This window comes from Larimichthys crocea, chromosome VII (genome assembly GCF_000972845.2).
Source record: "Larimichthys crocea isolate SSNF chromosome VII, L_crocea_2.0, whole genome shotgun sequence".
In the NCBI taxonomy this organism is placed as follows: Eukaryota; Metazoa; Chordata; class Actinopteri; family Sciaenidae; genus Larimichthys; species Larimichthys crocea.
In genome coordinates, this window is record NC_040017.1 from 25,153,281 (window position 1) to 25,167,718 (window position 14,438).

General features: G+C 40.5%; 1 protein-coding gene across 6 annotated transcripts in view; it reads right to left on the bottom strand.

The window, feature by feature from the left end:
* The window catches only part of nectin1b (nectin cell adhesion molecule 1b), a 138,756-nt gene that overhangs the window by 59,111 nt on the left and 65,207 nt on the right, over positions 1-14,438 (bottom strand). Inside the window, exon 6 of one of the 6 annotated variants that reach the window (XM_010739709.3) lies at positions 10,066-11,455. The exons of the other annotated variants lie outside the window; for them this stretch is intronic. Coding sequence (XP_010738011.1) covers positions 10,950-11,455 — 506 coding nt within the window. The 3' untranslated portion in view covers positions 10,066-10,949. Of the gene's footprint in view, positions 1-10,065; positions 11,456-14,438 lie in introns of those variants that run through there. 6 annotated transcript variants of the gene reach the window in all.

Here is a 14,438-nt window from a genome sequence, read left to right on the forward strand (position 1 = left end):
TGTGTGTGTGTGTGTGTGTGTGTGTCTATAGCAGCTACCGCAGGCATCCCTCAAGTGTGCCAACAAATTTATTCATGGGATCCGAACAGTTTGTTTATGAGCCGTCTCATTTACAAAATAATAAGCAATAATAATTTCAGCAGATTGATCCTGGGTTAATCCAAATAATTGGCAATTCATTATAATTTCGCCTTTTCTGGAAATAGAATTGACTTGTTCTGTCTATCACAGACTACATGGCCAATCGATCAGGTTATATGCGAAACATGTTTCATCAAACGAAGCCAAAGCCGAGCAGACAATGTCAGAAAATATGCCGCACAATGGAAAACAAATTAGAAAACGTGCGACTACACCACTGTATCATCATCACCCTGACTCATTTATCTGCTATAAAGAATTAAAATGGTATAATCACAGGCTGCCAGGGTGAGTCGATATACGACATAAAAGCTTCATCTGGGAACAAATCATTTTGTTGTTGTTGCTTTTCCATAAACAAACTTATTTCAGTTTGTAGATGATCAACGGAGCCTGGTGAGTTTTAGATGTGTGCTTTATGATGGATTTCAGTTATTTCTGGATCAAATATCAAATAAATTAGAACGTGTTCAGTTCTGACAGATTCACTGAAGAGAAAAGCAATTTTGGAGGCTGATGTCGACTCTTTAGAAGCGACGCTTTTGTTCTGCAGTTACACAAAGTAAAGACTGGTATGTGTTGGTGTGGATAGTGTTTGGCTTTTATTTATTTGTATTATTTATTATGCTCTAAATGATTTGTGATGAAAAAGTCGGCCTGTATTTTTATTGGAAGCAATTTTGTATTGGAAACCTCAGCAGGAAAAAAAATGACTCAGACTTTTTTGATTTCATACAAAGAAGTGAATGTTTGGTAACAAAAGCTTTGCATGGGTTTGAAATCAGTCATTTGTTTGTACCTGGCTCTGGTTACCGTCTACAGAAATAGAGATGAAAATGTAATGTGTGAGAGTAATATATTCACGTGAACTGGACATTTTAACGTGTTGGGCTTATGAACACATGAATGTAAATGTCCACATGAAATATTTTTATACTGTATGATTAGATGATTTCCCACATTTGATTAGAATTGTGGAAACAAACATGGAAGATCACAAAGAATGCGAATGTGTTATGATTCTTACGTATAGAAATAAAACATGCCGCATGAAATCATGTGAAAAAAAGTTCAATTTCACAAAGTTTGCTGCTAACTGATGTTTTGCATTAGCTGATGCTTCAGAGTTACTGACATCACTGAGTCAGCAGGCTGACTTTGTGACTGTACTTGACCTACTGTTAGTCTGCTTTTAGCGTGTCAACATGCTTTTACAAGGACAAGGAAACAAAAGCTCAGTCAGCTCTGATAACGAAGGCTTGAAAATGCGATTACAGAATATTAGATAAACGGACAAACAAATGAGTGAATGTTTTTTTTTTTTTTAAATTAATGGAATTTTAATGTGGCCCCTGTTCTACAAAAAGGCTCATAGTGATGCTCCCACTTGGGAGACTTGGTCGGATTGCTGAATCTCACTTTAAGGTTAATTTGTCACAAAATGACTAACAGCTGCTGATTATGTTTTTTTGTGCCTGGAGTGTTTTAAAAGCTGATTACACCGTCATTTTAAGTTCCAAAGGATATTACATCACAGTGGAGACCACAGAGGTGAAACACATCCAGGACCTGGGTTAAGTCCCAGCAGCGAGAGAGAGAGAGAGCGGGAGGATGACGTCCTTGCTGCAGAACAATTCCACTGGTAGGTCAGTTCAGACAGTGTGCACTTGTATATGCATCATGTTCTCCTGTAAAAATACATTTGTAAGCAGCCACAGAGAGTTCCTGAGCGTCTGAGGCATGTGGCGGCTCCACAAGGTCAACAGAGGACATGAAGAAAACCCTGCAAAAGTCTGTCAGGCTTAAACGCGAGATGTCTCATGTGCATCGTCTCATTATGAGCGGTCTACAGCCTGACAGTGTGTCAGGTGAATACGAATTGCAGATTTCTATGTAAAGCACATACACAGGCTCTTAAAAAGGCCAGATGGATGGCAGATAGGCAACCTAATCAGTTCTAAACATAGCAAGAACACTCAGCCAGGTGTCAGCACTCAGTGTTTCAGAAACAACACTTGTGACCTATTCATGCACCAAAGTGTTTGTTTCAGTGTGAACAGTCAGTCAGCTGAAGCATTGGGAACCAAAACAGCTCATTGTTGAGAGCAGCTTAAGGGAGATAAAAAAGAACAGTGTGATCTCAGCGTCTCCGAGCTGTGCCTTTTTTTCTTAGTTCATTTTGCTGGTTTTGGCCGTGGCAGGAATATTCCTTTAAACTATGTGCCTTTGGGTTTCGGAGAAGGCTCCAAGTAAAGAGTGTCAACTTCAGTCACGCCACTCACTGCCCGAGAGACTAAATCTAAAGAGATAGGGACAACAAACCCAGAGTCAAAATGCAGCAAAGGGAGCCGGAGATGACACGAGTGATTTCAGGACATCTTTGATCAGATGGCCGGTGAAAATTCTCCATGTGAAGTGGAAAACACAGTTAGCTAAAGCAGGCAGGCTTCCTTTCTGATCATTATCACGGAGCTACAGTTTGACTTGGAGTCCCGTCAAGACTGCAAACAAAGTAGCAGTGTGTAACGGCTGACGGTAAAAATGTATAATTGAGAGGATGATAATATGTTTTGCATAAGCGATTCAATGGTGAAACGCTTCATGTGAAAGACTCGGTGACAGTTTGGCCACAAATACACAATAGTGTTCCAGCAGTGGCTGAAAAACCTCACGATAAAAATGCTTGTCTTGTAACTTAAATGTTTGGTCAGAGATCTGTTCAACACGACGCCCAAACTCACAAAAGTTTCTACACAGTTGTGTTTGTTGGCATCGAACTTAAAAGTTATGTACCTTTTTTATGGTATCAATATGATTTTAGTGTATATATATATATATATATATATATATATATATATATATATATATATATAAGATCATGAGAACATCCTTCACGTTTCCTGCTAAGCTAAAGCACCATTAAACCACACATCTGAAAAATCTCTGATTGCTTGTCTGCATCCATTAAAATCATATAACAGGACACCACAGTGAAAGTCGTGTGTTTTTCTATTTTGACATATGTGCACATATTAATATTTGATCTTCACTGAAACTTTACAGTTAAAAGGAGAAGTAGTTATACAATAAAAACCCTCAAAAAACAATGAGAACTAAATTGCCTAATTTATTTAACCAAACTTTCACAGACATACTATTTCCAGCGTGGGGAAAAAGTAAGTACACCCTTGGTTTTGGCCCTTTTTTTGGCAGAAAGGACTTCATGTAAACAGTGTCTAGGGGAAATATTTGCCCATTCTTCCATTCAAAACATTTCAAACTGTGCTATGTTTGAAGGGTTTATTGCGTCCACGGAAATCTCCCCACAGCATTTCAAAAGGATTCAGATCTGCGTTTCTTCTTTTTCAGACCCTCATCTGTGTATTTAACGATAAGCTTCCTGTTAACTTCTTAACAAACGGCCTTTGCGTTTTCCTCAAACACTCTGTGGTATGACAGACATTGTCCATTCGCCGATCATAAGTTGACCTGTGGAAAGTAAAGCAGCCCCAAAACCATGACGACACACCATCGTGTGGTTTTTCTGCTCAGGTCTCATGGCCAAACAACTTTATATTTGACTCAACTGTCCAGAGAACATTGTTGCAGAACTCAGTATCAGAAATCATTGGCAAAAACTCTTTGCCGAGAAGCTCTTTGCAGACGGCAATGATTTTCTCGTGGCACGCCTCCCACACAGGTCAAACATGCTGTACCTTTCGACTTGTGCGCTGTCACATTAACAGTGGAAAGAGCTACCTGCAGATCCCACGATAACACTCTGAGGGGTTTTTCCTTAAGCATCTTATGTTTGGCTCTTTGGGGTAAATTTGCTCTTGCGGCCCGGCCTGGACAAGCTGGAAGTAGTTTGAATTTTTCTCCCTGTGATCTTTCAAACATTGGAATGATTTACTTTCCAGTATTTTTGAGATTTTATTTTCTTCTTTTTGGGTTTTTAAAAGCTAACCAGACATTTAACTGAAACATAATCCAACATTTTACTCTAGCGTGTAACAATGATGCACTTCATCTGGTGTTAATGGTTTACGTTTCACCCATTTAAATAAATGATATATATCAAGGGCTGTACTTATTTTTTCCGCATAGTAAATTAGCATTAGTTTGTTTTGATCAAATTGCAAAAGGCATGACAAAAGTTCAGCTTTTCACATTGTTAAAGTGAAGATTAAACATCTCCATAGATATAAACGTCGCACATTTCCTGAGGTGTGCTTACTTTTTCACGACTTTGTGATATAAGTCACGGCTCAGGGTCAATTAAACTGTAGGTAACCATAACAACAACCCTCCAGGTATGTGAAAGGTGTGAAAGAACATGAAGAAAGCACACCGTCTGACTGCAAGCGTCAGCGAAGGGTGATCTGAGCACAAACACACTGTGATCAGAGTGTGATACGCAGCTGCTGTCATCGAGAAAACGACAAACTTCTCATTTGTCTGTAGGCGTGTGTGCGGTTTAGATTTAGTGTTGTCATGTAAGGGTTAACCTTTCTCCTGGTTATGGGCAAATACCTGTAAAACCAATGAGCCTTAGCTGCAGCATGCTTACACACTAAAAGAGCTTTACACATTACCCACTAAAGATTTTAGCTCTGAGCTCAAAGTGGCTGCTGTGTCCTGAACACAGCCTCACAGAGTTGCTTGCATGGCTGCGGACTCTTATATAACAACACCTCTCGGGGCACATTATCTTTTACCTGACACCCTCGAAAACTATATTTAATCTTTTAACATATCTACAGTACATTAACTTTAGGGATCACTTGTCAAGAAAAAAAAAAAAATGTAATAAACATTTCAAACATTTTGTGTGAGGCTGATTAGCCTGAACTGATAAAATGCATCGCTTCTACTTGGCGAGGTGGAAGGCTGTGGTCGAGTGACTGTATCATCCCCTCGGTGAAGTATACACCGGCCGTTAAACCTTTGAGAACACGAGAGTAAGAGCATCGTTTACAGTAACACATTTTTATTATGGACAATCCCATGTGACCTCAAACTGTACACAGTGAAAACAGGTAAAAAAACAAGAGAGAGGAGAAAAAAAAAATGAAACAACACATATCTAGAAGCAATTTAACAATCTTTTTTATCCAAAATAAAGTTATTAGTAAGAATTATGTATAAACGCACCATGGTGACAAAGCAAAGCACTTTTTTTTTAGTTAGTTTACAGGCTGTGATTTTACAGTTTACAGGTTTGATTTCTGGATATTTTAAGACAATGTGAGAGAACTTTCCATAACTTACACAGGAGAATTAAAACAGCAGAAGAAATCAGATATTTTATATCAGACTGTGGATCTGTGCACAATCTGCCCTCACAGCTACAATCCACCTCGCTGATCAATGAGTAAAACTCTCCCCCTGTGTCCAGACCAATGAATTGCTCATGCGCATAGATTGTGTTCATTAACCCTTTAAATCACTGTAGTTTAAAGACTCTTGGTATTGGCTGCTTTGTTTGCCTTCCCGGAGCCATTATCGATATATTTTTTTCATTCTTCTAATTCTTGAGTTATCGACAGCTCAACAATTCACAGTAGCTAAGAGTTTATTTCAGCACAATCTACCTAACAAATGTGAGAGTCCAAAGTCAAACTGACTGAAACAGATATATGAGCGTCAATATGATTCACACTAAGAGTGTGAAGAAACTCACGGGGCCGCAACGTCCGACTTTATTAGCGTCGTAAAACATGAGACTCTTAGGCCAAAAGAAACACACTGTTCTACACAACACTGTGGCACGCACGCACGGCCAGGTCATTGTAGTCTCTTCTTCAAATCTCTTCTCTCATGAGGCTTTTGAATTTACAGCCCGTGGGGAATAGAGTTTAAACAAAACAAATAAAAAAAAAAGATCCAGCCATATTTCATCCTAAGAGTACTTTGATAGAGGAAATGTTGGAGAATTCAACTCTGCTAGGAGGAGAAAAAACTAGATGGCCATGCATGTTAAAAGCCTATGTGCCATCAAAGCCCCTCGGGCTACAAAGGGCTCTTTTAGCAAATGGATGGCAACAGCTGCAAACTCTGGGCTGTTCTTAATGTGCACGGTGCAGATGTCTGCACTTGAGTCCCGCAGTCTGAGACAGATCTGTCTGGCTCTACACTGGGTCTCTCTCATCATATCACTGTAGCTTCATTAAGCACTGAACTCAATATCAACATCTGCCTGACAGTTTTTACTCTCCAATTAAAAGGAAAACGCCACGAGAAGCTACAGTTCTCACCGCCGTAGACCCTCGTTACATACTTCATGTCTTCCTCTATCGATCTTGTGTTCGCCTCACATAAAATGATTATCACTATACTCCGCCGTGACTCTGTCCTCTTATTTAATTTACCTTTCCACAGAGGTGTTAGATGCTTTGGCAACAGAAAATGTTATAAACGATAAAATGCCCGTCTGTATCACGAGGCATTTCCTCATCGTGTTGGATTGTATTGCCTCCATTTTTATCATGCTTAGGCTTGAAAACTAGAGCAAACAACGCAGGGAACCATGGCTGCATCCAAAGAGAATCATCCTGCATTAGCACTGCGGCCGCCTCTGTAGCTTTTTAATTCTGAAAACTGGAACGCCGATGAAGAGCTGGCTGAGAAATATTGGATGCTATGATGCAAAAAAAAAAAAAAAACTGTGGCTCAGTCCTAATGGCTGCATGCCTGAACACACTCTCTGTGCTTTGAAGATTTGAGAGAGAGCAACATCTGGATTCAGATACTGTCCTAACAAGGTCTCTAATTATTAAAAATGAAGGGGAATTTATTTGCAGAACAAACCGTTTAAGTCTCGCTGGAGGTGATGAAGCTGAAAAACAAATCCAGATAAGCACCTGCACGAGGTGGCAGGGATACATTACTGATCAGAGCTATTGGCAAAACAGCTGCAATTACCAAAATCAATACACAGCGATAAGAAACGTGTTGCAGTCGCGAACAATATTCAATCAGATAACACACATCTATCCAATCAGTGAACTGGGACAGAACAATGTTGACTATTGAACTCATTTAATGCTTAAAACAAATACAAGTTACTTCACTGGGTCATCACAATTGAACAAGAGATTTTTTTCATATTTGTAACACCCTCAGAAATATACATTCACATGGCTGCATACAGACAATTTTCTCTCTTTTTGATTTTCTTTCAATAACATTAAATCGACAAACTGTATGCATCACCCCTTTTGTATGACAGTGAAGCCGCTAGTGGCATTTTAAAAACGGTACTGCAGGAGCATTTTTAGGTGGGACTTTGGAAATAAGCTATGCATCGACTTCATCTATCGAGTCTCTATGTTTGCAGTCAAAATATGTATATTTTACATGAGTCCCTACGCAGTCGTCCCTAAATAAATCCCGACTATAATCTCAAACCTATGTACAGTATTTACAGTGGAATGTTGAACATACTGAATACAAAAAGTAGATTAGGATGGAATGAAGTTACAGTCAGTATTACAAAATAGAAACTCATAACACCCCGACAACATGAAGACAATGTTCACATCTACCCAAATACAGAATGTCGACTCAAATCTGAAAGATTTATTTATTTTTTTCTCTTTCTCCAATATGTCTGAGAAGCAAGTGTGGCAGTGGTTTCATAATGGATGCAGAAAAAAAACGTGAAATGAAACCTTAAAGTTGTGCTTTAAAAAAGGGGGCAGAGTTGATCTTTTGCTTCGGGACAAAGTTGTTCTTTTTTGTTTTTTTCCCATTTAAATTGACAAGTTTAATCTCCTTTGACTAGATTAGTGTTTCAATTGTTTGTGCTTAGAGAAGTCAGCGACGCGCGACTAAGTTAGATCTCTTTAGGACTTAAATTATCCAGTATTGACAAGGAAAAAAAGTGCTGTGTCACCATTTAGCCGTCATTAAACTTTAAAATTAAGGTTTTTAAGAGATCAAGTACAGACATGTTGTTGGCATTGTGCTGGAGCTTGGATGGAGTAAACATCCCCGCTACGCTAACTAAAATCCACAAGTAACGAACCATCATTTGTTGGATTTGAAGAGCTCTGCAGTCCGTGTCATATTTTAATAATATTTATTCTATGGCATGAATAACTTAAATGATGGAGCAGCAACTGTTCAGACTACCTCATGTCTCCTGGTTTTTAATAGGCACTGAAACCGAGAATAAAAGAATAAAACATGCCGTCCACGTGTTCGCGTCCACAATGCCGCGATGCAAACCGCGTGGAGCTGAGAAAGCTGCAGCAGAGCTGCTCATAGGCAGGCGAACAATAAACTGAAAGGCTATAAAAATTGTCATTTGCTTTTGCACTTTGAAAGTAGCAACCCCGCAACAGTCGATGATTTTTTTTCCCCTCCGAAGCTTTCTGTTGCAGACGTCATGTATCGTTCTCAAACTGTGGTGGATACACTGAACAGAGAGAGAAATAAGGCTGTAGAGGAACAGAAAATGAAACTAATCTAAATCAAAATCAACAGAATCTTAATCAGAACGTGACGTTTCCCACTTTGTAATGTTAATTTGTGTTGAAGATACAACAGAAATCGAGGCTCATGATTAACATGCTCATCTAAAAACATACAGTAGACAAGCATGAACTGTAAAACATCTTCATCTCCAGTCGGCAGAGAGAGATCTTTTTTCTTCTTTATTTATATATATATATAGATCTATATATATATTTATATACTTTTTTGTGTGTTAACTGCAATATTGTTGCTGGGTACTGTGTGCCCATGAACTCATACCTCTGTCAATACTGACAACACAGACCAAGTGTTGCCTTTTGAGCTGCAAATGAGGACAAACACACTGGAACTGATACAGAAAAAATAGCAACATACGCACATCCACTCCAACACAAAAAACATGCATAAAATAAGGCTTAATATAGTATTTATATTGTTCAGAGCCAGTCAGATATGGTGTTTATATCCATGGTTTTACTCCTTTGCTTCCGTTTTACTCCACATGTCACGCTGAACTTTTTAAGTTCGAAGCAAATGCCTTTCGCTGATTGTGTAATGGACCTCACTGCTGAGGAGAGAGAGACAGGTAATTTGCTATGCTACAGTAGCATCCACTGGCACTTGTTAACAGTGATTGAAAAAGCCAGATATATATATAAATATATATAATGCCTTCAGACAGGGTCATCGTGTCCTGACTGGCAGGTTCAGATGCCAACATCAGGGGAAGGACAGCCATTCATTCCTTTAAAATCCCCCCAAACAGCCACTGAAATTCATTTCAGAAAGAAAAACAAACAGATGGAACAAAAAAAAAAAAAAAAAAAAAAAGAAAAAAAAAAAAAAAAAAAAAAAACATCATGAAAGCAGCAGGTGACTTATTATACTCGAGCATGGCCACCATCATTATTCCCTTTACATCTTAAAATGTGTTCTCCGTAGACGTGAATAAAAGCATCGTGTTGACATTCCCCTCCTTTCAGTGTCCTTTGTGTCCTCATGGCAAATGCAATTGGTGTCAGCGAGGAGGCTTAAGCCAATTCTTCAGTACATAGTCACACAATGATAAGGAAACACAAAGTCATCATTACGGAAATCCCCCCCCCCCAAACATCCAAGCGATGAAAGGCGGGTTTAGAAGAGAACATAATTATGACAACTCAACATTTAATTATAGTGGTAAAGTAGAGAGCTTGTGTACACAGATCGACATCATGACATTTCAGAGCATTATCGCAGGTTTCTGTGGACACAGAGACTCACCGGACCTCTTCTGGACGTGATTGTGATGCACCATGAGAAAAAAAAACAAAGTGTTTGATACGATTGCAGCCCTTCTCTCTCCCCTGCTGTTCTGATTCACTGATGTGGGAACTCATTTTAAAATTTAGGAAAATAAAAAAAAAATGAAAACACCCTTTTATTTCTTTTTTTTTTTTTTTTCTGTTAGCGCCATGTCCACATGGCTCAGTAGACTCCCTCTCAGTAAAGAAACTAATCAAGCATATAAAACACAAGGAGGGTCAAGGAATACTAAGCATGTCTTTGGAAAACAACATTAACATATCCGCTTGTAATGCTGTAAATATACAAAAATGAATGATTTTATAAATGTTAACCCCAGTGAGAAATGATACAGGTTCTGTACGCTGTTTTTTTTTTTTCTCTTTTCTTTTCTTTCTCTGAAACATTTGACCACAAAATTACAAACACTTAGAACTCCACCTGTATTTATGTCGGACACGTTACTCTCAATTCTCCGCTCACTTAAAAAAAAAATCATACAAAAAGACATATTAAAAATAACAAAACGGCATGGAATGGAAAAAAACCAAAACCAAATTGCACATCCAGTGTAGGACTTTCACAAATGTGCTCAGCAAAACCTCAACCTGCAGTCTCTTTTTATACATTTAATACATTTAGAACATGAAAAAAATACACAAAAAGAATATTACACCAGTATTAATCAACCAATCACCCTCCTGGCCTCGTAGGTCAGTGACAACGAGTCCGTTTACATAACTTAGTTTATACTCTTTGCCCATTCACCTGATGGAACTGATACCAATGCTGTCATGTTGACGTTGCTAGCACTTTAAATAGACGCTTGATTTTTTTCTAAATGACATTAGTTGGATGGGGTCTGATGTGGGGGCAGACAGGGGGAAGGGAATGGGTACAAGGTTCACCGAAAGAGGAATGGGACTGTGAAAGGTGCAGTTTGGTGGGGCATGAATGGGAGGGCGGGGTCGTGATGGAGGTGGAGGGTGCAGTGGAATGCAGGTGGGGGACAAAGGGTTGTTTGGTTTGGTTGTTGCATGCCCCTACACATACCACTCTTTCTTAGAAATGACAGAGCCGTCGGTTTGAGAGATCATATCATCGGCTATCTCAGGTTCAGGGTCATACTGGAAAGCCAGAGTCCGCTCGTCATAATCTCGGCTCTCTCCTTCGTCCACAGTGAAATAGGGCCTCTTCAGGTCCTCTTGCTCGCCATCGAAATCGCGCTCGCTCGCCTCGAACCCTCCGGGGCCTCCGATCTGGGTGGATTTCTTCTCGTCGTCCGAGTCGTCCGGGTACTGCAGGTTCTTGGGGATGGGAGGGTGGGCGGGCATGCCGCCGGCCTTACTGTACCCGTTTCCAAACACATGTTTCTTGGTGCTGTAGTCTCCTTTGAAGGTGCGCTGGCGGCGGCGCAGGAATACGAAGAGCAGTATGGCCGCCACGCCCAACAGGGCGACTCCCCCCACAGCGCCCCCGATGGCGGCACCTGTATTGTGCTGCTCCTGCGGGATCCCTTGGCCATCATCTGATGGGTTGTTAGGGAATTCTGGGTAGGAAAAGACAGATGGAAGGGAGTGTGTCAGTGCTCAGGTGGGAGGAGGTGCGTTTGTGCAGGTGCATTTTTTTTTTTTTAGGAAAGATGAAGTAAGGGAGACAAGGACGGAAAAGCAAAAGGGAAAGGAAGGACCCCTGACCCCACGACAAACCCCCACCCAACCCAACCCAAAAGGAGCCGGACAGCGTCGCTGAAAGTCGCATGCAGTTTCAGACATGAGACAAACAGCACAGCAGAGATTAAAGTGAGCGAATCTTTGCCAGCATGCATCAGAACTCCATAAACAAACTGTGGAAGAATTGTTCCACGTTTCAGTTAATACATTTGAGTTTCACACAAGTCAAAGTAAACAGAGGAAATGAAACAGCGTAGAAGAGTCCAGCATGACATATAACCACGTTCATCATCATGTAGTTGTAATGAAATGAAACAGCAAAGCCAAAGATGATTATCAGCAGCCAAGCAAACACAGCCACGATGCATCAAGAGAGCTGATAAAACACGAAGCTCTTCTATTCAGGCAGCAAAAAAACATCATATGCAACCAGAGGAAGAAAGATTATTCGGTAAAGACAGCGAAGAAAAGAGAGAAAATCATCGAATGAGTCAAAGATGTGCTCTAATCTAGAACAGAGTGACAGTGACTAATGGTCTGCTAGAGGAAAACAATAACTAAGACGCCAGAGTCTGCCCAAATACAAACAGATATGTTGATTTGGATTCAAACATGCCATGACTATATCTGGAGTGAAAACCCAGCCGCCACATTCACTTCAACATTCTGGAGAGCACGCAGTCGACCCACAGGAAGATAAACAATACTCGTGACAAACACAGTCGTTGCTTACAGTAAAAGTAAGCGTTGAAAAGCATGTCCCTTAAATACACATCTCCACTTAGAAACAAAAAGAAAAAAAAAGCTCCTTCGAGCGCACACACACACACAGAACAGACTTTCATCTGAAGCGTGATCAAAGCCCCGAGGTGCACGGGTAGCTGTTGTCTAAACCTGCCGAGCAGATGAGCGTCTAACGTCGGTGGCAAAACGCCGAATCCTTAACAGAAAGGTGAGGGAACGAACAACAAAGAGTTACACCTTCTACTAAACAAATGGTGTGAGGGGGGGAAAAAAAGAAGAAGATAAGAGGGAACTTCTTGTTAACACAGAGCAGACCACAAACTCTATGTTCAGTACAGAACAAGGCGAGACAAGTCGGGCGAGATACAGAAAGAAGATTTACTGCTTTTGATACTGTTACTGCTTACTATTGTGCTGATTTATGAGCAACCTATTATGACACATTATAATCTAATAATCATAAATCTGTTCAAGGGTTCTAGAGTAAATACCAGGATCTGACAGCTGCAAGTGCTGTACTACTCATGAAGAAAAACAATTAATATTTATTTAAGTAAACACATACAGTGTCACAAGATTCCACTTTATATCTGCACCAATCATAACACAATGTAGAGCAAACAAGTGGCAGATGATGTGGTTAGATGCTCTCAGCAGTAAACTCTTGTATTTAATATATACTTGAAATCTGAAACTTGTTCACAAAGTAACTGATCGTAATTGAACCAAAATGAAGGGTTATGTTACGTTGAGAGATTAAATTTAATGTGCCGCCTTGCAGAAAGTCAAATCGCAGCAAAGAAAACATCAAATCCGACGACGTCTGCCGTCGTGCAAAACAAGAAGCACAAATTTGTCACTTAAGCAGAAAATGATTTTCAAATCATCGCCCTAAACCGCTGAATCAAAGCCATCGCACTCGCTTTTTAGCACAGATGATGAATCTCTGCAGAGCTTTGAGAGAAAAGGGTAATATCGGGGTGAGGTGAAGAATCTCCTGAAGCCTTCCTCTCTTCTTTAATTACAGCGGCACTCTGTCAGTCCAAAAGAAGAGACCTCCCAAACACACTCGCCTCTGCACCCTTTCTCTCCCAGGGCTGACAGTAAAGCTCTCCAATTTCCAAAGCGGTGCCGGGCACAGACTCAAATATCAGCTCAGGTTTTAATCTGACCACCTAATGGGATTATTCAGACACAGGCCTTCATTACACACATGAATGAGAGAGCAGAGCCAGGTCACCCCTGCTCAAGAACACATCCTCCCACCAAGTCCAAAGAGGGCTGAAAAATCCAGAGGACTGAGGGAGCAGAGAGAGAATAGGAAAAACGTTCTCCGGTAATCCTCTCCTCTACTATTCACTTCCTCCCTCTGCTAGGATCTGTCTCTGCTCTTATCGGCCCCCTTATTTAATCTTAATGAGGTCGTTTTGTGCCTTGCATTTTCTAAAAGGTGCCAAGACTCCATATTTACCACTCGGAGAGGTGAAAGGCACAACGCATAAAAACTACAGAAGGGTACCAGTAAAAGATGGTGCAGCGAGCGTTCAAAGGCACTCTCCATCACCTCCATTTCTATAAAGGATCGAGTGACACCACCTCTTAACACCCGTATTTGAAGAATGTGTTATTGTCTATTCAAACTAAAGACATGAAAGCAAGTAGTAAACATTCAGAAAGCCTTGAAAGTTGCCGTACGCGAAAGAAAAAAAAACGGAGTTTCTAAAGCGCCATTAAGATGTTTTACGAGAGGGGAATGGAAGGAAGGAGTGTTCAAGTGTTCAAATGTCTCTAAAAGCCAAAAAAGAAGCTCTGAAACAGCAGAGAAAGCACATCCGATCACTTCAGTGCAGTACAGGAACAGTGCTTTATTGCGCGTATTGGCAAAGAGGACTGGCCGTTCTTGCCTTCGTGTTATCCGGCACACTCCTGCTCTGTACTTATCCCTCTGCAAGGTCACATCACACAACACCACCTCCCATTCAGCCCACTGGCCTTGTGCACGCATGAAGATAACAAAAAAATGGCAAAAGATTTCTCTTTGGTACGTCGGCTTTGTCTAGCCCGTGTGCTCTCCGAACGCGAGTATGTGAAATTTCCGAGTGGCTATGGTGCAAA